This window comes from Xenopus tropicalis, chromosome 9 (assembly GCF_000004195.4).
Source record: "Xenopus tropicalis strain Nigerian chromosome 9, UCB_Xtro_10.0, whole genome shotgun sequence".
Classification (NCBI taxonomy): Eukaryota; Metazoa; Chordata; class Amphibia; order Anura; family Pipidae; genus Xenopus; species Xenopus tropicalis.
In genome coordinates, this window is record NC_030685.2 from 28,867,995 (window position 1) to 28,893,506 (window position 25,512).

At 39.7% G+C, this 25,512-nt stretch overlaps 1 protein-coding gene across 1 annotated transcript in view; it reads right to left on the bottom strand.

The window, feature by feature from the left end:
- The window catches only part of pdpk1 (3-phosphoinositide dependent protein kinase 1), a 37,133-nt gene extending 19,778 nt beyond the window's left edge, over positions 1 to 17,355 (bottom strand). The window contains exons 1-3 of the mRNA XM_002938414.5: positions 17,185 to 17,355; positions 1,438 to 1,701; positions 392 to 434 (exon numbers count right to left, since the gene is read on the bottom strand). Of these exons, the coding sequence (XP_002938460.2) occupies positions 392 to 434; positions 1,438 to 1,581 (187 nt within the window). The 5' untranslated portion in view covers positions 1,582 to 1,701; positions 17,185 to 17,355. The remainder of the gene's footprint in view (positions 1 to 391; positions 435 to 1,437; positions 1,702 to 17,184) is intronic.
- Between the last annotated feature and the right edge of the window lie 8,157 nt (positions 17,356 to 25,512).

The window sequence follows — 25,512 nt, forward strand, 5'->3', positions numbered from 1 at the left end:
ATTGTAATTACTGGTTGCTATTTACTCCATTGTGAGGTGTAGGTAATCTCACTGCACGATGCAAAAGATTAATGTTCAAGGCAAGTATGAAAGCACTATTTGCACTTTATATTTCTGCACCTTGTGAGCACTAGTGCACTGGCAATACAAGTTTTTACTGGTGTCCTGCGCTATATATTTACTCTTGTGTTCCCAGTAGGCATGCAATATAAATAATTTTTTTCAAATATACAAAATTATGGCAAAAAGTGTCATTTTTGCCCATAAAAAAAACAAAAACACAGATATATAGAGGAAGTAGTAAGAACCATTATATTCTTGGAGTGCCAATTAGCAACTGCACTGCTGGGTAGCATTACTGATTGGCGGCAGTAGGGTGAAAAATACTTACCGGCATATTCTCTTCCTGTTGTTAACTCTTTGGCTAAGACAACCTAAAATCATTAGAAAAGTAAAATTAACACTACAAAAACAAATGAAACATCTGAACATCTAAAAACACTGATGCAGAAATTTAAGGAAAAGACTACAACTAATGTAATATGGCTCACTATATGACATAACATATATAACCCAACTTGAAATTTAACTTACATCAAACAAACCCAATTGGATTTAAAAAAAAAAAGATCTGGAACTGCAGTTCGAAACGTTTTTTGAAAGTAAAGATCTAGAACTGCAGTTCAAAATTGTATTCAAAAGGCAAGATCTGGAACTGCAGTTTGAAATTGAATGTTATTATATGAATATTACTTTAACTGCCATTTATTATCACAGAATTGGCAAACATACAGCAAACCTAGGTTTAACTGTACAGTTAGCCACAAGGGCACAATCACTTGCACTTAATCAACAGAAGCATCCCTTTCTGTGTGGGGTTCTCCTAACAAGCATTTTGGCTGATGGGACCATGGGGCAATTAACCAAACTGTAGTTACATAAGGGAATATATTTAATTCTAATCATAGTCATGATTAGTCACCCTTAATTATGAATATACATGGAAATATAACTGAATGAGCTCATAACAAAAACGGGAGTATATTTTGGTGTACAAATTAGGCAAAGTTGCCTCTGTTTTATTATGAGAGAGAATAAATTCAATTGATTTGCTTATAATGGAGTCTATGGGAAATGGCATTCCTGTAATTTAGAGATTTCTGGATACTAGGTTTCCCTATACATAGTTCAAACAAATGACATGGAGGAAATCAAGAGTCATGAAATCCTCTATTAGTTGGCCTTCTGTCTCGGCTGAGAATGGTCATTCCATCGGAAAGAGCGAACCTTTGCAGAAGTAAGGGAAATGTGGATCCCTTGCTTCACAGAAAAAGAAAAAGGACTGAAACTTGACGGTGAGCATAGTGATACCTTTTGAATACAGAATATGTATGACTGTTGCAGATACAGAATAGTACAGAAGTATTATACACTTACTGTTGAAAAAGAACCTTCCCCCAGGATTTTTCCAAACTTGAAATCCTGGGGTCTCTTCTTTCGAGGCTGTTGAGGGTGCTGTTGTTCTTGCTGCCCTGGGTGTGGCAATGAATTTGTTCTGGACTCTACAGCCCTCACATCCATGTTGGTACTTGGTCTACTGCCAAGGACTGGTGAAGAGCTGGAGTCTGATGAGCTTCTCACAATTGAAGATGATGGGCAGGAACATAGGTCCACACTTGACTGAATAGGGATAGCATCATACTAGAAAAAAGAAAACACCGGGCATGTGATGGTTAAAATGATGTTGCTATGCAGCTTTATCAGGCAAATATAAAATGTAATATATATCACTTAAAGAGATGCAACTGTCAAAATAGAAAGAGTTTAACTTGAGAATCATGAAGATTATCAACAGAATAAAAAGGGTTTTAAAGCAGTTATTGTTGGCACTAGAGCAGCATATTTACTAGTAGTCATGTGACTACTCATCCAGGAAAAGCAGCCACCAAGGTAAATGAGCTGGCATGCACTACATCTACACACCCACGCATTTCAAATTGACTCTTTAAAAGAGTTTAGAAAATGCTGGTGTGGTAAGTGAGGATGTATACAGTACCCAAAAAACAGGATGTCGAACACTTGCTGATCTGTGCCCCGGTAGTAATTTTACTCATATTGTTACACCCATTTCTAACAGTAATTGAATAAACAGAGTTACCAAATTCTCTCTTTTTTTCCTCTTGCCGAGTATGTAATATTGCTATGAACCAGCATAGAGCTTGTCCTGCCAAGCTAAAAAATGAACACTTCAAACTTAGGAAACCTAAAGCTAAACAGAATTAGCCTAGACATGCTTTACCTTGTGTTTTGGGTTTCTGTACCAGCCCAAGGCCTCCACAAGCATTTACCAGGGATTCACAGCACATACTCTGGGTTACTGTCAGTTACCTGAGCCTAGGGGCTGATGCACATTATACACTTTGTAAAACTACAGAACTCACAATACAAGGCTGATTATTGGTTCAGACACATTACGTGGCAGCATACAAACAAGCAGCCTGCATCTAAATAAATGAATAATCAGCCCTGTAGCATCAGCTACTATGAAAAATGTAACTCCCTTTTTTATTCTGTTTTGATCATTTCCAATAAGGCAATGATATTCTGAGGCAATTTGCAACTGTTTTTTTATTTTGTGTGATTTCGCAGTTATTTTAGCCTTTTTTTTTTTTTGCAGCTCTTGAGCAGCTATCTGGTTACTAGGACCATATTTACATAGACACTGGTTTGAAGAGGAATATGAAAATAAGCGAAAATGAATAGAAAGATAAGGAATATAAAGTAACATTAATACAAAACAAGTAACCTTACAGAACAATAATTGTTTGCTGCTGGGGCCATTGACCCCCATTTAAAAGCTGGAAAGATATAGACGAGAAAGGCAAATAATTAAAAAACTATAAACATAAAACAATAAGGACCAACTGCAATGTCACTAGAAACAAAACTTTCTATAACATACTAAAAAGTTAAAGTTGCACTACCCCTTTAAGGCTTTAGTTCTTCTTTAAGGACTGCCATGAAAAGCAGGTCCTACATGACTCCCATTTTTGATGCACATGATGCGGATACCAACTCTCTTGTGATTAACAAATGGTCAAAATTGACAGACTGAAGGCTTGTTACCAGATGACTGGTGGATTGTCCCACATTGCAGTTTCTTGCAATTCATCTTTTCATCATGCAACCTTTAAAATGGTTAGCGTCAATGGAAACAGTGCCGGCTATGTGAGAGATGATATGCTGTTTTTGTTCGTACAAGAGATGTCCATTTAAATTATATTTTTCTGTAGGAACCATATCACAGATTTGGGAAATGTCACAATGATGGATCTTGTTCAAAATCATCTTCTGTAAAAGCTATAGGCTAGAAATGATGCACATTATGCACAAAGCTGAAACTTGGAGGCCCAAGAGCTCTCCGGCCCATGTAATTAATTGGTACAACATTTGTAGTTGGCCTTTAAAACTGAATACAGTATATAAAAGAAATGACCATTATGTGACAATATATTTGAATTCTATTTTGGCATTTCATGATCTCATGTTTGCTTGTAGCAAATAAACGTAAATGACAGATTCATTGCAGCATAGTGAACTGTTATTAAGCATTGCCCCTAACATGTTTGGGATTTTTTATTTTTTTTTTCAAATAACTTCATGCAGTTTTGTTACAAGAAACTCCTACATAATGGAATTTCTGTGAGAAAGCTCCTCTAAGCACGATGCATTCACGCTACAAAGCCTGAAAGTAAATAAACAGTAATTGGTACTTTCCAAGCACCTGGCTGCCCCTGCTATTCTTGAATACATGCACCAAAACAAAACCACACGGGTCTGTCCCCGATACCTAGCAGCTCTGAATACACTCACTTTATATAGCAGAAACTGTAGCGGCTGACAGGTTTTTTTCAGCACTTGGTAAGTACATATCTGTGGTTGTATGGCTCTAGCATCAGAGTTTCAGCAGCCCTTTATTCAAATAGAAAGACATTTCTTTCAAGCAAGTGGCCAAGTAATGGACCTGTACAGTTTACCTTCATGTTTTACCTTCCTTTTTTGAGTATAGTACTGAATATCAGCATTTCCATTAGTAAGCTTGGGGCCCCGTGCTAGTTATTTGCCTGAGGGACCCCATGAACACAAGTACAAGGTACTGTTTTATTATTACAGAGAAAAAGGAAATCATTTTTAAAAAAAATTAAAATTATTTGCATATAATGGAGTCTATGGGAGATGGCCTTTCTGTAATTTGGAACTTTCTGGACAGCAGATCCCAAACCTGTACTTAACTTTTGGGCCACGCCCCTTGTAAATGCAACACAAAAGATTAACTAGCAGTTAGGGTTATAGAATACGGGACATTTTGTTGTCTGCAACAAACCCCCTGTTTCCTTACCACTGGCTTAAATGCAAATCCTGTGGGAAGTAACTTTGGGCTACATTGGAAAGCTAAAGGGTCACATATATGTTTTCCCACCGTCGATTTACATTTAAAGTGACATGAAAAACTACTATTCAAAATATTAATGTACATTTAAAGTTACCTATAGGTCATGTTGAATGTTTTTAGCCGATAAGGCTGCTTTTGTACTTTTATATCTTTATTTATAAAGCACTACTTATGTATGCAGCACTGTACTGTACAACAATAGGTTAATATAACTGTATTTATCTATTTTAATAAACCCCAAGTATAACAAATAAATACAAGGTACAGTTGCAGTAAGTTAAGAATCAAAGCGACAAGAGGATGAAGGTCCCTGCCCCATACAATACAAATTTCTTTAAATTTCTAGCTTCTTTAAGTGGAAAACCCACTCAAAACAAGCTATTTCAAGCAACTTTCCAATATAAATAAAAAAATATGAAGCTTTTTCATGATTTTTAATGTAATAATATGGTTTGGAACAGTTCCCTAAGCCTGCCCCCCTGTTCTCCTGCTGACCTGGCTCAGTACTTTGAGACTCAAACTAAAAAAAAAAAAACAAAAAACCTAACAGTAGTCGACTGCCCTCAGCCTACACCTCCAAATCCAACAATTCCCTGCACGTGACGTCAATAAGGAAAGTAAGATCACAGTGCAAAGCATTGTGGGTTATGTAGTTCCAGCAGGAAATCATTTTTAAAAATGTGAATTATTTGATTAAAATGGAGTCTATGGGAGATGGCCTTTCCGTGATTCGGAACTTTCCAGATAATGGGTTTCCGGATAAGGGGTACGATGCCTGTACTAGAAGATTTAGAGGGAAAAAAGTTATGTCTAATTTCTTATTCTGTGCAAAACTTGAGTGAAATGTGAATTGTGTAAACTTGAAAATGGCTAAATTACAGTAAAAGGAAATTTAATTTTCATATACAGAATTAGCAGTAACACTTTTTTTTTAAAGAAATGTGTTCATCCATAATGTCATGCTGCTGCTGGAGGGCGATAACACTTTGCAAAGTGTGCCTAACTGAAGTGCTATTAAGTAAGAAGAGACAACACAAGAGGGGGGGCAGCTACACTATAGGGTTTTATATTTAAAAGGATGGTATACACCCCCTTTCATCATGAGTTCAATAGACTGCGCTTGTGCTGAACACTTTTCAACCATTGGTTTAATTATGAAATATCATTGGTTTCTATTATTTACGGTAATAAACAAGAATATAAATCCAGTTTCACTTCCTGATCTGGCAGAACTTCAAAAGAGGTAAAAAAAAATTAGTTACCAGTCCACTTAGAAGCCCCTTATATAAAGCTGCTCAAAGGCTGCTGCTTAGAGAAGGGAGAGGTTAGTTTGTTCAAAGGTAGATAGGGAGCTGTTAACTAACTACCCTGTTTAAAAAGGGGAACAGTTAAGCAAAAAGTAACCTAACATTTCAAATGAAAGTTTTAAACTGGCAAAAGAATGTAATTTCAACACAAGTTGTATTTACTGCGCTCAATTGTAGCAAAGGTGTTTTAGGTGTTTACTGCCCCTTTAAGGTTAACTGCAAACTGTTTATGAATACTGCTGCCCTGCCTTGTAAGTAATACTAATGATTTTAGAGGCCCCCCTAAAACACATTTTTATTAAACATACATTGAAAGTGATCAGTCAGTGTCCCATTTGCCCCCTTATACCACCTGGGCCCCAAGCAGTCCAAGAAAGTGCTCCATCTACAATTACATCCCTGTTTGAGACGACAAATACACACTCGCTGACAGCACGGGGCTCTGCAAATCCGCACGAACCCAAACTGAATTCCAGGCAGAAAGAGGCTGCCATTGGCCTAAGGCTACAAACAATACAATGACAATCCACTCTCTTGTTGTTGTTTCTCATTACTACTTGTCTTTAAAAGGTGAATTTAATTCATTTACAGTTCTATATCATATCGGCATCTTGCATTTTGTCTGTCTATTCTCAGATCTGCATAAACGCAACTGTCTTTTTAGAAAGATGTATATTTTGGAGCTTCACTTTCAGAATCTGCTGGTTATAAATTTAGAGAAGGAAGAACGCCAGGTTTAGATATGCATGATAAATTTCCCCATAAAATGCAGGTGCAAGTTCACTTAAGTAACATTAATTGAACTGAATAAAAAAAAAGTTGGAAAGTCAGTCAAAAGTGCATAATTGGGGCATGAAAAATGTATCCGCTGCCCTCCCTGTTTCTTTTTCTTAGGTAATTGTGCACTCTAAACTGAGCCTTACTGACAACCTTATTGGGGTATCCTAATATTCATGGCTAGGTTTGAAGATCAGTACATTTGCCTATTTGTGTCTGTAAGTTACCCTCCCATCTAGATTGTAAGCTCTACGGGGCAGGGAACGTCATCCTCTTGTGTCTTTGACTCTTAACTTATTGCAACTGTATCTTGTATTTATTTGTATTTATTGTTATACTTTGTATGTATCTATTATCTTAACAACCCTGTTTGTATTAATGTATTCTACTGTACAGCGCTGCGTACATAAGTATCACTTTATAAATAAAGATATACATACATATACCATGATGTGGACTTCACTGAGCATTGCGTGGCTTGGTGAAGATACATTGATGATGTTTTTGTACTTTAGCGGGGTCACGTGGATTCCCTGATGCAGTAGACTGAATGGAATGCATCCTTCTATCACTTTATCACTTACCTTTGATCTCGAGCATATTCACTTTTTGGATGCGATAGAAACGTTGAAGGGCATTTCTGTACCTCTTTATTTACTAAACCAATGGATCGTAATCAGATTTTACAACCAACATCCACCACGTACAAAAAATTCTATTCCAGTGAGTCAACACTCCCGAGTTAAGAGGTTTGTAAGTGAAACTCAGGAACGAGAGATACAAGAAAAGAAAATGTGTCAAAAATTTTGAGATGGGGATACCTCGATAAGGTTATCAGTAACGCTCAGTTTTGAGTGCACAATTTACCTAAGAAAAGGAAACAGGGAGCGGGGTGGATACCCTTTGTCACGCAGTATTGCACACAATGCCCATGTGTTTTAAAAAGTAAAGACTTTATACACATATGGGACAGAGGGTGCAATTACGGGGACATTTTACTTGTGTCACAAAGTATGTGGTTTATGTGTTGACCTGTCCGTGTGGCCACATCTATATAGGTGAGACCACGCAGATGGTGAAATCATGTATTTCACAACATCAATCTGCCATTAATTTGGGGAATACCACATTACCGGTTTCCAAACATTTCTGTGAGAAGGGCCATACCTTGGATCAGCTTAACTTCATGTTATTGGAATCTTTACCCCCTTTGAAAAGAGGAGGAGATAGGGAACTTAGGCTCAAGCAATGAGAGGTATGGTGGATTAATAAACTAAAATCACTTTCCCTTTTGGGGTTAAATAGGGACTATGATCTGTTCCTTGTTTAATAACTTTGTATAATATACTGCTATGTAAATTCCTTGGATTTAATGCTGATTTTAAGCCCCTTTTGGAGTGATGTAATTTCCTGTATATCACTTTAAATGTGATTCATGACGTGGGTCACATTGCCACAGGCTTGACAAAGGGCACGTGCTTTGCCCAAAATGTTGCATATGTGATCCTTTTTTTTAATACACTTTTTTGCAATTATCTGAGTGCCGTTTTTTCTAATGTATCTATGGTGGAGGGATGGTACAGCGTCCTGAAGTTGCTGAGCACCAGAGCCTACACTGTGGGAGGAGCGTAGTAGAATGTGTGTGTGTATATTTTATGGATTTGAATACATATTGTTGCCTCCATGTTTGGTATTTTACATTATGGGAGTGAGGCGGGATTCATGAGCCAGCTAGCAGAACAAGTAAGCCTGCAGGGGGAAAAAAAAAACCAAAAAAAAAAACAACACAGAATACTGCTATAGCTCAGTACTTACAGTTTTAAATCAATTGTTGTAAAGGCAGGCTCGCATAAGTCGGAGCTGACTCACATGGTATGCCTGGCTTTGAAGCTGTGCCTCTGGGTACTTATGTTGCTCAGTCACTGAGTAGGAAGCACCTTTTGACTTTTAAGGCAGTGCCCTTATGCAATTAATGTGCATGGCAAATGGATTTTCAATAATAACAACAACATTATACGTTATATTTAACCATCAACGTGGTCCAAAAATAAACACAGCACAGATCTCCTTGTCCTATTATAACTTTATTTACTTTCACCATAGATTTTGCTAAACTGCCACATCAAGCAGCAGTCAACAAGCTCCTTTTCACCCTCTACAGGGCCCCTATTGCAATAGACTGGAAGTGTGACCACCTGACTGAGGGGGTCACAGTAAGGAACCGTCATTCAAAATGCAGGACATTGCTTTTCCTAGAAAAACCTGCAGGTCACTAGATGGAACACGGCTCATAGTTGAGATACCCATTCACTTTAAACACTGACAATTTCTAGCATTTTGTCCTTTCAAGAGTGAAGATTTGAATAGAGATACGGGATCCATTATCCTGCAACCCATTATCCAGAAAACTTTGCATTATGGGAAGGCCATCTCCCATAGACTTGATTTTAATCAAATAATTAAAAATTATTTCCTTTTATACGGTAATAATAAAACAGTACCTTGTACTTGATCCCAACTAAGATATAATTAATCCTTATTGGAGGCAAAACAATCCTGTTGGGTCTAACTAAAGTTCAAAAAGACTTAAGGTATGGAGATGAGATCCAAATTACAGAAAGACCCCTTATTCAGAAAACCCCAGGTCCCCAGCACTCTGGATAATAGATCCTATACATGTACTTCCCAACACAACTTGTTTTTGTACATTGCCTAGTATGTTGAACATTATCTGTTCATCCTAACATAAATAAACATGAAAATCAGCTTCCCTAAAAGGATGAAATCATCAAAATACATTTTTATTTGTCTTTGAAACGGTCTATAATAGGCAATACAGGACAGTGCTGGAAAATGTGATTTATTTCTTAAAAATGCTAGTGTTTTTCTGCCTGCATGGTGAAGTTAAGTGTATCAACTGAATTTACCTTTGTCCTTTTTCCGTAAAGGAAAAGAAAAAACAGAATCTCTATTTTTTTTATGAGTGACAATCAGTAACTTCTAGCTGACCTGACACTGACTTACACCTATAATACACAATTTAAAAGTGAAAGAGCCAGCTATCAGACTGACAGTGAGCAAAACTGATATCTGCCATAAACTTTAAAAAGCAGAGTGGGAGAAATAAGGAAGAGAAAGAGGAAATCATTTTAAAGAAGGTATTTTTATGCAAAATAATAATATAAAAAAAATAAATAAATGTGTAACTGATACCCGACATGACACTGCTGATTCTGTAGTTTGAAGCCAGTCAGTCATTATCAGGTGGACAGTGAGCAAAACGGAGTGGGAGAAATAATGAGGGGGAAAAAAAAAAAAAGGTACAGGTATGGGATCACTTATCCGGAAACCTGTTATCCAGAAAGTTCCGAATTACGGAAAAGCCATCTCCCATAGACTCTATAATAAGCAAATAATTCTACAGTACCTTGTACTTGATCCCAACTAAGATATAATTAATCCTTATAGAAGGCAGAACAATCCTATTGGGTTTATTCAATATTTAAATGATTTTTAGCAGACTTAAGTTATGGAGATCCAAATTACAAAAAGATCCCTTATCCGGAAAACCCCAGGTCTCGAGCATTCTGGATAAAAGGTCCCATACCTGTATTTGTTTTCTATTTTTTAGGCACAAAAGAAATAGTAATAAAAACAATAAAACACATCACTACTGAGCCTTTAAATGTCTGTCAGTTAAGTCTACAAGACAAATATATTTATATGGACATTTATACCTTGGGAAGATCGGTGCCTAAACATATGCTACTAATAGACTTTGCTGGAGTATAATGCCCTACCAAATGAGGTGTTCTTCTGCTATATAGAATAAGTAAACAATATGGCAGCTCAGAGGAAAGAACAGTTACTGTGCAGCTTGTCAATCAATATACCCAAACATTAAAACGGGCAAAAACAAGGTAATCTAACAAAGAATGCAAAGCTTCCCCAGGTCTAGTCACAACCTGCAGCTTCTATAGAGGTGACCAGTATTTGCTACCTTCTGATTGGTGGTTATAGGTTACTAGACCTACAGCAAACTTTGCACCTTTCACCCTAAGTTCTCATCTACGGCCAAAATGTATTTTACTAAACAACTCATGTTTCTACTACAAAACCTGTAAAAGAAAGGGACAATAAAGCAATATTTTTTGTTCAGTAGCTATGGTCCCACTGAATACTAATGGAATGAATCATTTCCCAGTTCTGGTAAGGGACAAGCCAGGGCTTGAACTGTTTCGAATAGGGATGCACCAAATCCAGGATTCGGTTCGGGATTTGGCCAAGATTCTACCTTTTTGCTATTTTTCAGTAGCTTCAACATGCAACAAAGTTGTAAGAAAAGAATGCCAATATATCAATATTCTGCGGGGTGCATAGCCAAAATTATGTATATACAGAAAATAATAATCATCCGTGGCCAGCACACCCTTCAATGCTTTATATATCAAACCCCTTCATTTCAGGCAGATTAACTTTAGAAAATAATTGCTAGGTTCGTTCCTAACATAAAGAAAGACCCAAACCAAACACAATTTTGTCAGAATAAGATTTTAGACAACATTGACAAATTACAATGACAGACTAGATCTGAAACCCAAAAATGATCAAGATTAAAAAAAACTATAAATCTTGATCATTTTTGGGTCCAGACCTTGTCTATTGTTATTATTAATAATTGTTATGCACGGAGTCATAATGTTAGGAATATCCAATCCCCCCAAAAGATTCAGCTGAACAGAATCCAAATGTTAATTTCCATATTTAAATGTGTGGTAAAAAAATGCATCAATTGTGAACAAAAAATTGTCCACTTTAGTGGGGACATTTACTAACATAGGCATTTTATTTATCTCTCTTTTTTTTTTACACTAAAACTAAAAAAAGCATGACTTTTTCGAAATGTATTATGCAACAAAACTGCGGCAATTCTGAATCCGAAAATACTCCAGCTACCCCTGTTTGTCCCTTTTACAACTGGGAAGTTTTAGAGGTTTTCAGATTTTTAACACTAGCTTTTGTGCGACAATGTGAAAAAGTTGTGGTTATAGTGCAACAAGCTCAAAAAGTTGCAGTTTTCGCGACTTTTCCACACCCGTGCTTTTTCAGTTCACATTTTTTGATAAATGTCTGACATTACTGGAAACGAGTTTATTTGTGGTTTCAAAATAATAAAAGTGAGAAAAATTTAAGTTCTAGTAAATCTGCCTCGACATGTGTGTGTGTGTTTTCTAGCTCTAGAAGTGGTGTCAGGTGACCCTGATGCACTTCCCATTCAAATGAATGGAAAGCAATCTGTGGTTAAAGTAGAGGAGTTTTGATCAGAACCATGAGATGCAGCAATCAAAACACGTGGGCCATAAATAGCACTAGATATATGAATTCAGCTAGAATTGAGTTGCAAGATACTGTACAACTTAGCCTTTTCCTGCGGCACCCCTTGCCTGGTCTTTTTAGCAAAAGTTCCCAACATGGTGGGCACATCCCTAACATTTATTTTTTAGCACCTTAGACTGCAGTAATCCCCAACCAGTCGCTCAGCGGCAACATGTTGCTCACCAACCACTTGGATGTTGCTCTCAGTGCCCCCAAACCAGGTAGTTATTTTTGAATTCCTGACTTGGTGGCAAGTTTTGGTTGAATAAAAACAAGATTTACTACCAAATAAAGCCTCCTGTAAGCTAAAAGTGTGCATAGAGGCTCAGGATAAAGAACTATCAGTATTTGATGTTGTCGCTCACTTCATATTAAAATAAACAGAAATAAACAGAAATAGTGGTTCTTGACAAGAAAACAAAAATGACACAAAATTGACTTTAAGGAGCCCTACTGATGATTCCTAATGCTGCAATGCTAATTCTCAAGACACAGGCCATTTGTACTGACAACCTAAGCTGTGTTACCAGAGGCACAAGTAGAAAAAAGGAACTTTCCCAGAAATGGCTGCCCACATGTCGAAAAAAGTCCAAGTTTGGTACAATTTTTGATACATATGCGGTGGCCTGATGATCTCATCCAAATGGTTTGGGGATCAGGGCATGTTTAAAAAACAAATCGCTGTGCCAATGCACCGTAATTTATCAGTGTATGGTACAGGCAGAGGAGGTAGTGAAGAGCAACTACAGTTCCCCTTCACTTTCTCCTGTTTCCATTAATCAGGTTTCTGCCCAAGCATCTGGAATAATGGAAAGGCACCTTAACTGTGTTTGGACCAAATAAATGGATCTCTCACAAGGTGCCAGTTAGTTAGATACTTTACAAGGTTGTGTAGTGTATAGCCGCCTTCTGGCCCACTTGCAACTGGGCCAGCTGCATGTTATAAAGGACAAAGTATCATCCCAAGAAACAAGGATGCCCTTTCACAATAGAAGCTACAAATTCTGACGTGTCAAGAGTGATTCCTCTAGATGCTAAAATTTGTCTCTCAGAACAAATTATGACATTCACTCTGCTTATGGCATATGCAAAGGATCAGTTTCAATAGATAGATGTTGTGCGTGCCATAAGGACAGCAATTATAAATACTTTTTCCTGGAGGGTTTAAGCTTGGGAACTTTTAGTGGTGAAAGCCCACGGGACAAAGAAGACTTTGCAGATTCCAATTATTTTCATATAAAAAACTGTCCAACTTATAGAAGCCTTGAAAAAATGCTCAGAGGGTGCTAGGATGCAGTCTCACACACAAGGTGCGGTCATCATGTTCTACCTGCTATTCTACAGTCTCTGCCCAGAAGCTATTTGACCAACTTCTGCTATAGAGGTTTTCACATTGCCTGCACAGTACAGAATTTTCTTAAAATTTTCCTACCTACAGCTTCAGATCCTGCACATATCTGCCCGTGCTTGATCCACCTATTTACAGTTGTGCCCCAGAGAAAGCACAGCCACCCATACATGTAGTGACCAAACTGGCAATCCATTGCAGTGTGCGTTCACTGGGCAAATGGCTGATCTTTTTTGAATCATCAACTCAACATAATCTATCCAATATGATATAGCAAAAGGAGTTTAAAAGAAAAAAAAATCATATGCATTAAAATATGGCAAAGTGATGTTCCTGTGGCAATGAAATTCAGAGTACTTTCCCCTCGGCATTATAATGCCCTTTACCATAGTCTGCACAGTCACCAATAATAAATTGCAATTTTTGCTTGAGGCCCATAAAAACTAGGTAACACATGGCATTTCTAAGCTCACTTAATGAATACTCACTACTAAATACACAATATAATCGGCAAGACAGCAAACAAGTCTGATAAACCACTGGTAGAACTATACTGGCTGCACCAGCAGATTTAGATATTCAAGCCAATTTGTAGCTCCCATCTGAATATTACAATGTCTTGGACTCACACATGGACCAAGTATCACATTTATATAAGCTTTATCTCACTTTCGAAATATAATCTATTGAAAATTCTGTACGGTTTTTTAAGATAATCAAGTTACTCTTCTCTATTCCCCCTCAGTATCTGTCTCTCTTCATGCAGAAGTTGGGGTCAGATATTGATTGACAGGTAGGTCTAATACATCCCTTCTGTAGCAGATGTATTAGAGCTTACACAAGTAACCAGCACAAAATACAGGAAACTAACAAATAACTCACAAATCCTGCATGAATTGGAAACAGGATTTCTGTCAGAGCTGGTTATTTTAAAAAAAAGTGAGCTCTAACACATCTTCTAGGCAAAGGGTGCATTACACCTGTCAATCAAAATCTGTCTCCAGACACCTGTGTGAAGAAAAAGTGAAGAGAGATAGAGAGGAAGATAGGAAAGAGTAACTTGATTATTCCCTAAATAGTACAGAATTTTAACTGATCATATTTAGAAAGTTTCTTAATTCAGTGATTATATTAAATGTTCACCTTTAACATCATCTGTGAGGTCTGAACGCCACCACAGCAACTCTCTTTTTAAAAGCAGGGGTCCTCAACATGGTGCTCACCAACTCACTGGATGTTCCTCCCAGTGGCCTCAAAGCAGGTGCTTTCTTTTGAATTCCTGGCTTGGGGTTAAGTTTTAGTTGCATAAAAACCAGGTGAACTGCCAAACAGAGCCTCCTCCACATAGGGGCTACCAAATAGCCAACTGAAGCTCTTATTAGGCAACCCCTAAGACCTTTTTAAAGCCTGTGTTGCTCCCCAACTATTTTTACATTTAACGTGGGTCATGGGTAAAAAAAAGGTTGGGGACCCCTGCTCTAAAGTGAGCAAGACCTGTACTGCTACAATACAACAAAGTCATCTGAAAACATACAAAACTCTTCAATACAGTTTATATTTAAGACAGCGGGTGAAAGAATTTAAAAGTGATCATGTGTGGACACTGACACTAAAACATAATGTATGAATACTACCACCACTGACATGATAGAAAGTATTAGTAATATCCAGTTTATTACCACAAAACAAAGACCTATGAATACCATTACTAATACAGGTATAGGACCCATTATCCAGAATGCTCAGGACCAAGGCTATTCCAGATAAGGAGTCTTTCCGTTATTTGGATCTCCATACCTCAAGTTTACTAAAAAAATCAATAAAACATTAATTAAACTTAATAGAATGGTTTTGCATCCAAAAAGGATTAATTATATCTTATTTGGGATTAATTACAAGGTACTGTTTTATTACTACAGAGAAAAAGCAGATCAGTTTTAAAATTCTGAACCATTTGATCAAAATGGAGTCTATGGGAGACGGGCTTTCCGTAATTCAGAGCTTTCTGGATAACGGCCTTCCATAACTTGGACCTACACACCTTAAGTCTACTAAAAAATAATTTAAACAATAAATAAACCCAATAGGATTGTTTTGCCTCCAAAAAGGATGAATTATATCTTAGTTAGGATCAAGTGCAATGTAATGTTTTATTATTACAGTGAAAAAGGAAAATCATTTTAAAAAATTAGAATTGTTTGCTTATAATGGAGTCAATAGGAGATGACCTTCCCGGAATTTGTAACTCTCGATAAAGGGTTTCAAAATAAAGCATCCCTTACCTGTACGGATACTGACTTTCAATAATATCATAGTCTCTGTATACATTTGCTAATGAAAATATTCACATTATTTAGCAGAAATATCAGCATAAAGCACCTGACAGACCAATGCAAAGGGTAAACCCAAATTGCAAAATTGTATACACAATTGGTACATGCGGTGAAACCCCTTTATTCCATGAGAAGGCATGTGGTATGGATAATAAGGATGTTTTTGAATGTCTAGTATAAATAAAGCTAAAGCAACTGGACTTGTTAAGAAATCATTGAAGACGTTTCACTACTCATCCGAGCAGCTTCTTCAGTTCAACTGACTGGTATGGGAAGTCCTCAGCATATATACTCTTCCACTAATCCAATCACAATGGCACTATGTAACTCTTCAGAAAGTGCAAAGTGCCATTGTGATTGGATTAGTGGAAGAGTATATATGCTGAGGACTTCCCATACCAGTCAGTTGAACTGAAGAAGCTGCTCGGATGAGTAGTGAAACGTCTTCAATGATTTCTTAAAAAAACAGTAACACCAAAAAATGAAAGTGTATACAAGTAACTAAAATATAATGTGTTGCTGCCCTGCACTGGTAAAAGTTGTGTGTTCACTTCAGAAAGTCTACTATAATTTATATAAATAAGCTGCTATGTAGCCATGGAGGCAGCCATTCAAAGGAGAAAAGGCACAGGCACAAAGCAGATAACAGATAAAACACTATTGTATTCTACAGAATTTATCTGTTATCGGCTATGTAACCTGTGCCTTTTTCTGCTTTTTTCCAGCTTGAATGGCTGCCCCATGGCTACACAGCAGCTTATTATTTAATTATAGTAGTGTTACTGTAGCAAACACACCAGTTTTACCAGTGCAGGGCAACAGTGCATTATATTGTTATTACTTTAAAGCTCTTTCATTTTTTAGTGTTACTGTTCCTTTAACAAGTCCAGTTGCTTTACATTTATTTATACTAGATATACCATGACCTGGATGAAAATCTTCATAGACAATTTATGAATGGTTTCCAAGGCAGCATTAGGTATGGGCCAGCCTTGCATGACACACTGCACTTAGTGCTTCCTCATTGCACAGAAAGGGAACTAATGAGAGTTTAGCCTCTACCAAATGACACACTGAAAAACAACAATAACAAAGGCCCGCCCTATCATTTACAATTAGAAAATATAAACAAAGACCAACAGACACATGTCACTGACTTTCCCCTATAGCTCCTATACAATAGAACGAGAGTTCCACCCGCCCCTAAACATTCTAACGAATAACAGCGTGGGACTGGGGAGAAACTGTGCCAGGCCAGCTAATGTTGGACAACAAGCCCCAGCATTCTCCAGCAGAAGTTATTTGTAGTTCAGCAGTGCAAGCGTCAAGCCTGGACGTCAGTTGTGTAAAAGCCGGAGCCCTGGAAAATTCCCAGGTGTCACTTGCCATGCTGGGCTGGGGATAGAGAACACAAAGTGCCGCTGGGTAATTGTGTAAGACTGGAGCGGGCACTTACATAAAGCTGTTGTTGGAATGCAACACCCATTACCCCCTCCTAGCAGCAAAACAACTACAATTCCCAGCATCCCTAGGAACTGCAGTTCAACAACAACTGAAGGGCTGTCCCTTGATATGTACACTAAAACGTACCGCCCAATAGCCCCGCCTTTCCCGGGACAGTCCCGCTTCTCTTAACACTGTCCGCAGTCCCGGATCGCTGTTTAAAAGTCCCGCAGCGCCGTTAACGTCTAGCTCCTTGACTCCTGCCGGACAGCTAATCCAGACGTCATAGTTCTCATCTCGCGAGAATGTGACGTCACAGAACCCACACGTATATATGCGCGGTGACGCTACACGCAGAGGCTTTTGGGGGAGTGGCAATTAGGGGGGGGGAACGTCAGTATGTGACGTAAGGCTAAGCCGCCGGGTACGGCTAGCAGCAGGTGTCAGCTCTGAATTCTTCTATACTTTGCTAGCAGCACATACTTATGGGTTTTTTTTTGCTGGTGGCTGCCAGCCAGACTTGCTGCTCTTAGAGCCTTTGCTCCTAATGCCTGACAAATACCATGCAATTCGTAGTTTTTGTGCGAACTAGAAGCCATATTTGTGCCACCTTGTTTTTCTCCTGGTGGGTGGAGGCAGTAGTCCAAGAGCTACCTCTAGAGTCTGTGCTGCCAGAAATAAGTTATTTTCAGCTATACCTGTTACTGTAATTTGTTCATTTAAAAGTTGCATGAATACCAATTTTATATACTGAAATCCAGCTGCAAAACTGCATCATTTGAAATCCTACCTGGGGAGGAGAGGCTAAAGCATTGATGTTACAGCACCCAGCACCTAATCTGAGAACTGGCACTTATATTGTAGTGTCACCCACTGTGACCTACAGCACTTATATTTGCCTATTTGTGTCTGTTCGTTACCCTCCCATATAGATTGTAAGCTCTATGGGGCAGGGACCTCCATCCTCTTGTGTCTTTGACTCTTAACTTATTGCAACTATATCTTTTATTTATTTGTATTTATTGTTATACTTTGTATTAATGTATTCTACTGTACAGCGCTGCGTACATAAGTAGCGCTTTATAAATAAAGATATACATACATACATACATGTTACAAATTGTAACAACTTCTCCACAGTTTACAGACACCATGCAGGAACTACATAACCCACAATGCATTGCACTGTGATGTTCTGTTCCTTACTGACATCACATATGCAGGGGATTGTGGAATTTGGAGGATGCAGGCTGAGAACTGATTACTACTGTTACATTTTTTTTTTTACCTCAAAGTAATCAGCCAGATCAGCGGGAGAACAGGGGCCAGGCTTAGGGAACTGTTCCAAACCATATATTGCATTAAAAATCATACAAATGCTACATAGTTTTAAGTGATGTATATTGCAAAGTTGCTTAAAATTATTTCTTTTCAAAAAGCTCAAGTTGTGTTTGGGTAAAGTTCCCCTTTAAGCAGAAGTACAGTTCAATTATTTATTTGTCTTTGCTCAGAGTTTTAACTTGTCCCAACAATACCTACTGCCATCAGTTTGTGCAAACTAGGGCTGGGTGAAATCAAGCCATCTTTAGTTTTATTTTTTTGTAGACAAAATAAGCCTAGTGTGAAGGTACCTTGGGCCCCTGTGCGCGACGCTCCTCTTTGAGGAGTGTATTTTAATCAGTCACAACGCATGATATCATTGCGCTTGGCGCGAATTTCAAATATTTAAAGGCACCGTGTGCTATTTTGAATCGCCCAAAGTAGGTTCTGTTTCTCTAAGTTCCTGGGTGTGTTTCTTTGCTTGATTTATGTGTTTTGACTCCTGCCTGACATAGACCTTGATGGTTGCTGCCTGTACTGACCCCTTTGCCTGATCTTTGACTGAGTTTCCTGGATTCTGATTCTGTACCTCACTGCTACTACAGTTTTGTCCTTTGCCTGTTTGAAACTTTATCTCCTCTTCCTGTACTCCAAATACGCTTTAGTTCCCTTGCCTGCCCAGAACAATTGCCCTGGTTCTCTCACAGTAAGTCCTGGTGGCACCTGAGTAGCGGAGGGCTCCTCCCGAAGTGAAAGGTGGCTGTTATGGGCAGAAGAGTGAGCATAGACCAGAATCTTGGTGTTCATTCTGGGCTTTGGGATACCGTGCGGGACACCTAGTTAAGGAGAAGACAATGGGGTGAATTAACCAGAAGTTGCGTTTTTAGACCCTTTTTTCCCATGGTGGCATCTGATTATCCTAGTGTTTTATATGAAGACTAGGGTCAGATTTTTCACAATTTAGGAACAAAAAATGGCTTAATTTATTACAATATAATGGGAAATATCCTTAAGGGGGCCAATGTTTTTTTTTTTTTTGCATACAACAGGCAGCTTTTTTGCAGTTTAGTGGTGATAAATGATGATTTGAGAGAAAACTGGATTAAATTGACCAAAAGTAATATTATAATCTTTGTTTAATCTGGTCTTAACTCCAAAATGTGCAGGATACCTGTCAGTTCAGCAGCAGAAAGTTCTGGTCTCCAAAGTGCATAGGTGAAGGCCCTTGAATGGCCTTGTTAGACCACACCAGCTGTCACCCACATTTACCTACAAATTCAAAAATTTGTAGGTGAATTTGGGGAATTACACAGCCATAAGATGCTGTGCTTCAGAATTAAAAAATAAACATACACACACACACACACACACACACCAGTCCACTGACACTATAGGTAATGGCATTGTCATGTTTGAGGGCTTTCTGAATAAAGGGTCTCTGAATTATGGTTCCCGCACATGTATATTTTAATGCATTGTGCACCTGTTTTGGTGGAGTTTAGATTATGACCAAAGATATTCAGAGGAGTTCCTTTAATTAAGAATGTCTTTGGGGATGTTACACCTGCAATTAATACAGCTTTTGTGTTTTAAATCATACCTTTCTCATTGCTTTCTTTGATGTGTTCATGTAGAGATAACATATCTTGCATATCTTGGCCATACACTTCACCATAGGGTAATCCTTGGCCCACCAGCTGAATCAATGAGTACCATGCAAGTATCTATACATCTGTGTTACCATCTTCTACAATTTATTTTTTTTCTGGCAAACAGATTGAACTGCAAAAGAGAAGAGGAACTGCACCTCTTCATTTTTTCATCTGCCAAAAACCACTCACTTGCCAACATGTTGCATTGGCAGATTTCATATTCAAACATGACAGACAATCTTTCTTGATCTAAAGAATAAATTCAGATCCACAACAGACACTTTCTTTACATTAAGGCAGTTTATTTAACTTAGGGTTGCCTATTTCAGCATACAGAACATAAATCATAAAAAAAATCTTGCCCTTTGGGTGCTACCTTCACACATTTAACAAGTTCCCTCACTAAACTGGGTCCCTTGTCGACTACTAGTAAGAAAATACCAATGTTTGGGGTCACCCCTTTGCTCACAATGCTTATCTGGGGGGATTTCTCAACCTCCTGGCTTTCCACTTAGTTCTGCAGTCATTCAGTTGCTTTGTCAAGGGCTCCCTCTGCTCCTTGCAGTGGCAAGCAGCACCCCAAGCCCCTCTGAGAGTTCCAAACACAGACAGGCAGCCTTCCTATTCTGTGCCCTACTGTCACGGTCGGCACCCAATACCAGAACAAGTGCCGAGCACCCTGGTCTCGGCTCGTGCTTCGCCAGTAGCGTGACCGCCTTTGGCTTCGGGAGGAGCCCTCAGCTACTCGGATGCCACCTGGACTTATACGAGAGGTGCAGAGCAGGAGTTCTGGCTAGCAATGGGGCACGACAGTATAAAAGTCTTAAGGCCGATGGTCACGGTACAGAAAAGGATAGGCAAAATACGTGGTCAAACTTGCAGGGTCGAGGCGGGCGGATAACTAGGATCGTCAGGCAGGCAAAGGGTCAAACCGGGTAAACAATCAGACGGATGAGGCAGTAACAGTAGTCGGAAACAGGCACGGATCAGGATACGGAATAATCGGAATCGTCAAAGCCAGGCAGGGTCAAAACAGGAACAAACAGAAGCTTACAGCACAAATTCAGGCACCAGGAGTAAACCTATCACGGGCAATGAGTAACAAACGAAAAGCCCTTTAAATAATTCAAATTTGGCGCCATTGCGCGCTGACGTCATGCGCATGCGTCATGACGTCATCCGTCAGCGCGCCTGCGCCTTTAACAATGCGGAAGTGCGCGCGCTCGCACACTAAGAAGGAGCCGGCTTAGAGAGAAACCGGCGCGGCGGGCGTCCCCGCCGATGGCAGCGCGGCGGGCGTCCCCGCCGCGCTGGTAAGTTCTTTTTTATTACATTACCCCCCTCTCTAGGGGGGGCCACTGGACCCCCAGGTTTTTCAGGAAACCTGGCATGAAATTGCCTCCGAAGGCGGTCAGCCTTGATGTCATCTACTGACACCCAAGAATTCTCTTCAGAGCCATAACCCTTCCACCTGACCAGATACTGGAGCCGACCACGCACCACACGAGAGTCCAGAAGCTCCTGGACCTCAAACTCGGACTGCCCGTCAACCAATACTGGGGGAGGAACAGGTAATACACGGACCTGAGGAGCTGGCTTTAAAAGAGAAACATGGAAAGAATCAGAAATCTTAAAGGTTTGTGGAAGTTTAAGACGAACAGAAGAGGGGTTTATAACCTCAGTAATAGCATAAGGACCAATGAATCTAGGCCCCAACTTAAGAGAAGGGATTCTCAACTTAATATTCTTTGTGGATAGCCAGACAGAATCACCAACTTGATAGTGGGGAGCCTCCCTGCGAGATCTGTCAGCAGATTTCTTTTGGATCGCAGTGGCTTTAGAAAGAGAATCATGAACATCAGACCAAATCTTAGCAAACAAACTAATAGAGGAATTAACAGAGGGCACAGACGACAATGAACCGGAAAACGAAAATGCTTTTGGGTGAAGACCATTAACAATGAAAAAAGGAGACTGACCAGTAGAGGAGTGAGTGGCGTTATTATACGCAAATTCTGCCCAGGGTAATAGCTCCGCCCAAGAGGACTGGTTGTTAGCCACATAACACCTCAGGAATTGTTCAAGTGACTGGTTAACTCTTTCAGTTTGGCCATTAGTCTGAGGGTGATATGCGGTGGAAAAAGATAATTCAATCCCCACCAGAGAGCAGAATGCTCGCCAAAACTTAGAAACAAATTGCACTCCTCTATCCGAAACAATGTTAATCGGAAATCCATGTAACTTAAAAATATTAGACACAAATAAATCAGCCAAGGATTTAGCGGAAGGGAGGTGTGGGAGGGGAATGAAGTGGCTCATCTTACTAAACCTATCCACTACCACCCAAATTACAGTCTTCCCTTGGGACGGAGGAAGATCTACAATAAAATCCATCGAAAGATGGGACCAGGGTCTGTCAGGGATTGGCAGTGACCTTAACAATCCCTGTGAAAGGTTTCTGGACGACTTAGATCTATGACAGACAGAACATGAATTAACAAAGGCTTTGACATCTCGAGTGAGAGAGGGCCACCAAACACTACGAGACAGGAGAGACATGGTCTTGGCAATGCCAGGGTGCCCCGCCATTTTGGAATCGTGAGCTTCTTTTAACACCTGTTCTCTGAGATTCTCAGGAACAAATAGCCTCCCGGAGGGAGTCCCAACTGGGGCAGAAGACTGAACTGTGGATAAAAGGTTGATGAGATCAACCCCCAAAGCTGCCACAATCAACTCACCCGGAATAATGGGTATGCACTCCCTAGGGTCAGGAGGATTAGCTTCAAAACTCCTAGAGAGTGCATCAGCTTTAGTGTTTTTGGAGCCAGGCCTATAAGTAATAGAAAAATTAAACCTGGAGAAGAATAGAGCCCACCTGGCCTGTCTAGGGTTCAACCGTTTGGCCGATTCAATATATAATAAATTTTTATGATCCGTAAACACAGAAACAGCATGTTTAGCCCCCTCTAGTAAGTGCCGCCATTCCTCAAAGGCCCACTTAATTGCTAACAGTTCTCTATTACCAATACCGTAGTTGGCTTCAGAAGGGGAAAATTTTTTAGAGAAAAATGCACAAGGATGCAATTTGTTAGTCAGAGGGTGCCTTTGAGAGAGAACCGCCCCTGCCCCAACCTCAGAGGCATCAACCTCAACAATGAAGGGTAGGGCAGTATCAGGATGACGGAGAATGGGGGCAGACACAAATTCTTTCTTAAAGGAACAGTAACACCAAAAAATAAAAGAGCTTTAAAGTAATAAAAATATAATGCACTGTTGCCCTGCACTGGTAAAACTGGTGTGTTTGCTACAGTAACACTACTATAATTTATATAATAAGCTGCTGTGAAGCCACGGGGCAGCCATTCAAGCTGGAAAAAAGGAGAAAAGGCACAGGTTACATAGCAGATAACAGATAAAACACTATTGTATTCTACAGAACTTATCTGTTATCTGCTATGTAACCTGTGCCTTTTCTCCTTTGAATGGCTGCCTCCATGGCTACATAGCAGCTTATTTATATAAATTATAGTAGACTTTCTGAAGTAAACACACAACTTTTACCAGTGCAGGGCAGCAGCACATTATATTTTAGTTACTTTTATACACTTTCATTTTTTGGTGTTACTGTTCCTTTAAGAAAATTAAATGCTTGCACAGCTTCTGAGGACCACAAGCTGGGATCTGCTCCCTTCTTAGTAAGGTCAGTGATAGGGGCCACAATCAGGGAGAAATTTTTAATGAACTGACGATAATAGTTAGCGAAACCTAAAAACCGTTGGGTAGCACGTAGGGAAAGAGGTTGCATCCAGTCAAGAACAGCTCTTACTTTCTCTGGATCCATTTCTAGACCCTTACTGGAAATATGGAACCCCAAAAATTGAACCGAATTAACCTCAAAGGTGCATTTTTCAAGTTTTGCGTACAAATTATTCTCCCTTAATCTTTGTAACACCACTTTAACATGACTACGATGGTCCCTCAGGTTAGAGGAGAATATCAGAATGTCGTCCAGATAGACCACTACGAACACCCCCAGCAGATCCCGGAAAATATCATTGACAAATTCCTGGAAAACTGCAGGAGCGTTGCAAAGACCAAAAGGCATAACTAAATATTCGTAGTGGCCATCCCTTGTGTTAAAAGCGGTTTTCCACTCGTCCCCTTCCTTGATACGAATAAGGTTGTAAGAACCTCTAAGATCAAGTTTAGTATAGATGTTAGCACCCTTAACGCGATCAAAGAGCTCAGAGATTAGTGGAAGGGGATAGCGATTCTTAATAGTAATCTTGTTAAGCCCCCTATAGTCAATACAAGGGCGAAGACCTCCGTCCTTCTTGCCCACAAAAAAGAATCCAGCACCGGCAGGGGAATTCGAGGGCCTAATGAACCCTCTTTCTAAATTCTCAGAAATATACTCTCTCATTGCCTGGGCCTCGGGCAATGAAAGGGGATAAGTTCTCCCTCTGGGGGGAGTAGAGCCAGGAATGAGGTCAATTGGGCAGTCATAATGTCTATGAGGTGGTAGTGTCTCGGCAGCTTTCTTTGAGAATACATCAATATAGTCTTTATAAGCTGCAGGTAACCCCTCCATGGACGTGACTGCCATTATAGGGGAAATACACGAACCCCTACAGTTAGGTCCCCACTGAATAATTTCCCCAGATGCCCAGTCAATAGTGGGGTTATGGGCCTGGAGCCACGGCAATCCTAAAATGAGCGGAGAGGTGGCACCCTTTATGATGAATAGTGCTAGCTTTTCACAATGAGAATTTATACTCAGAGAAAGAGACATAGTTTTCTCAGAAACCAATCCTGATCCTAAAGGTCTTTTATCTACTGCCATGATTTTCATGGGGGTACTTAAAGGAAGTAAAGGTACACCAAATTTGGCTGCAAAAGCAGCATCCAAAAAATTCCCCTCTGCCCCCGAGTCCACAAAAGCAGATACCTTGACTGAGCCCGTGGGCCATGTTAGTTTGACCGGAATCAAAATCCTAGAGGCGGATAGGGGAGAGGAAACACTTGCACCCAAATGGAGCTCCCCTTCTCCATTTAGGCTTGGGAGTTTCCCGGCCTCTTAGGACATTGATTTAGGAAATGACCCTTTTCCCCACAGTATATACACAACCCTTGAGTACGCCTGCGAGCCTTTTCCTCAGGGGATAAGCGAGAAATGCCCAATTGCATGGGTTCTTCCTGAGGCAAAGGTACGGAGGGCCCAGCACATTCAAAATTAGACACAGCTTTGGAAGAGCTGAAAAAATTAGAACGAAGAGAGGAATTCCTCTCACCCCTTCTTTCCCTCTGTCTCCTATCTACCTGGATGGCTAAAGACATGAGGTCGTCCAGGTTAGAAGATAGGGGGTAGTTGACTAGACTATCCTTGATAGACTCAGACAGGCCTATACGAAACTGGCTGCGCAAGGCCATGTCATTCCAGCCAGTCTCTACTGCCCACCGACGGAATTCAGTACAATATACCTCTACATCCCGTTTCCCCTGA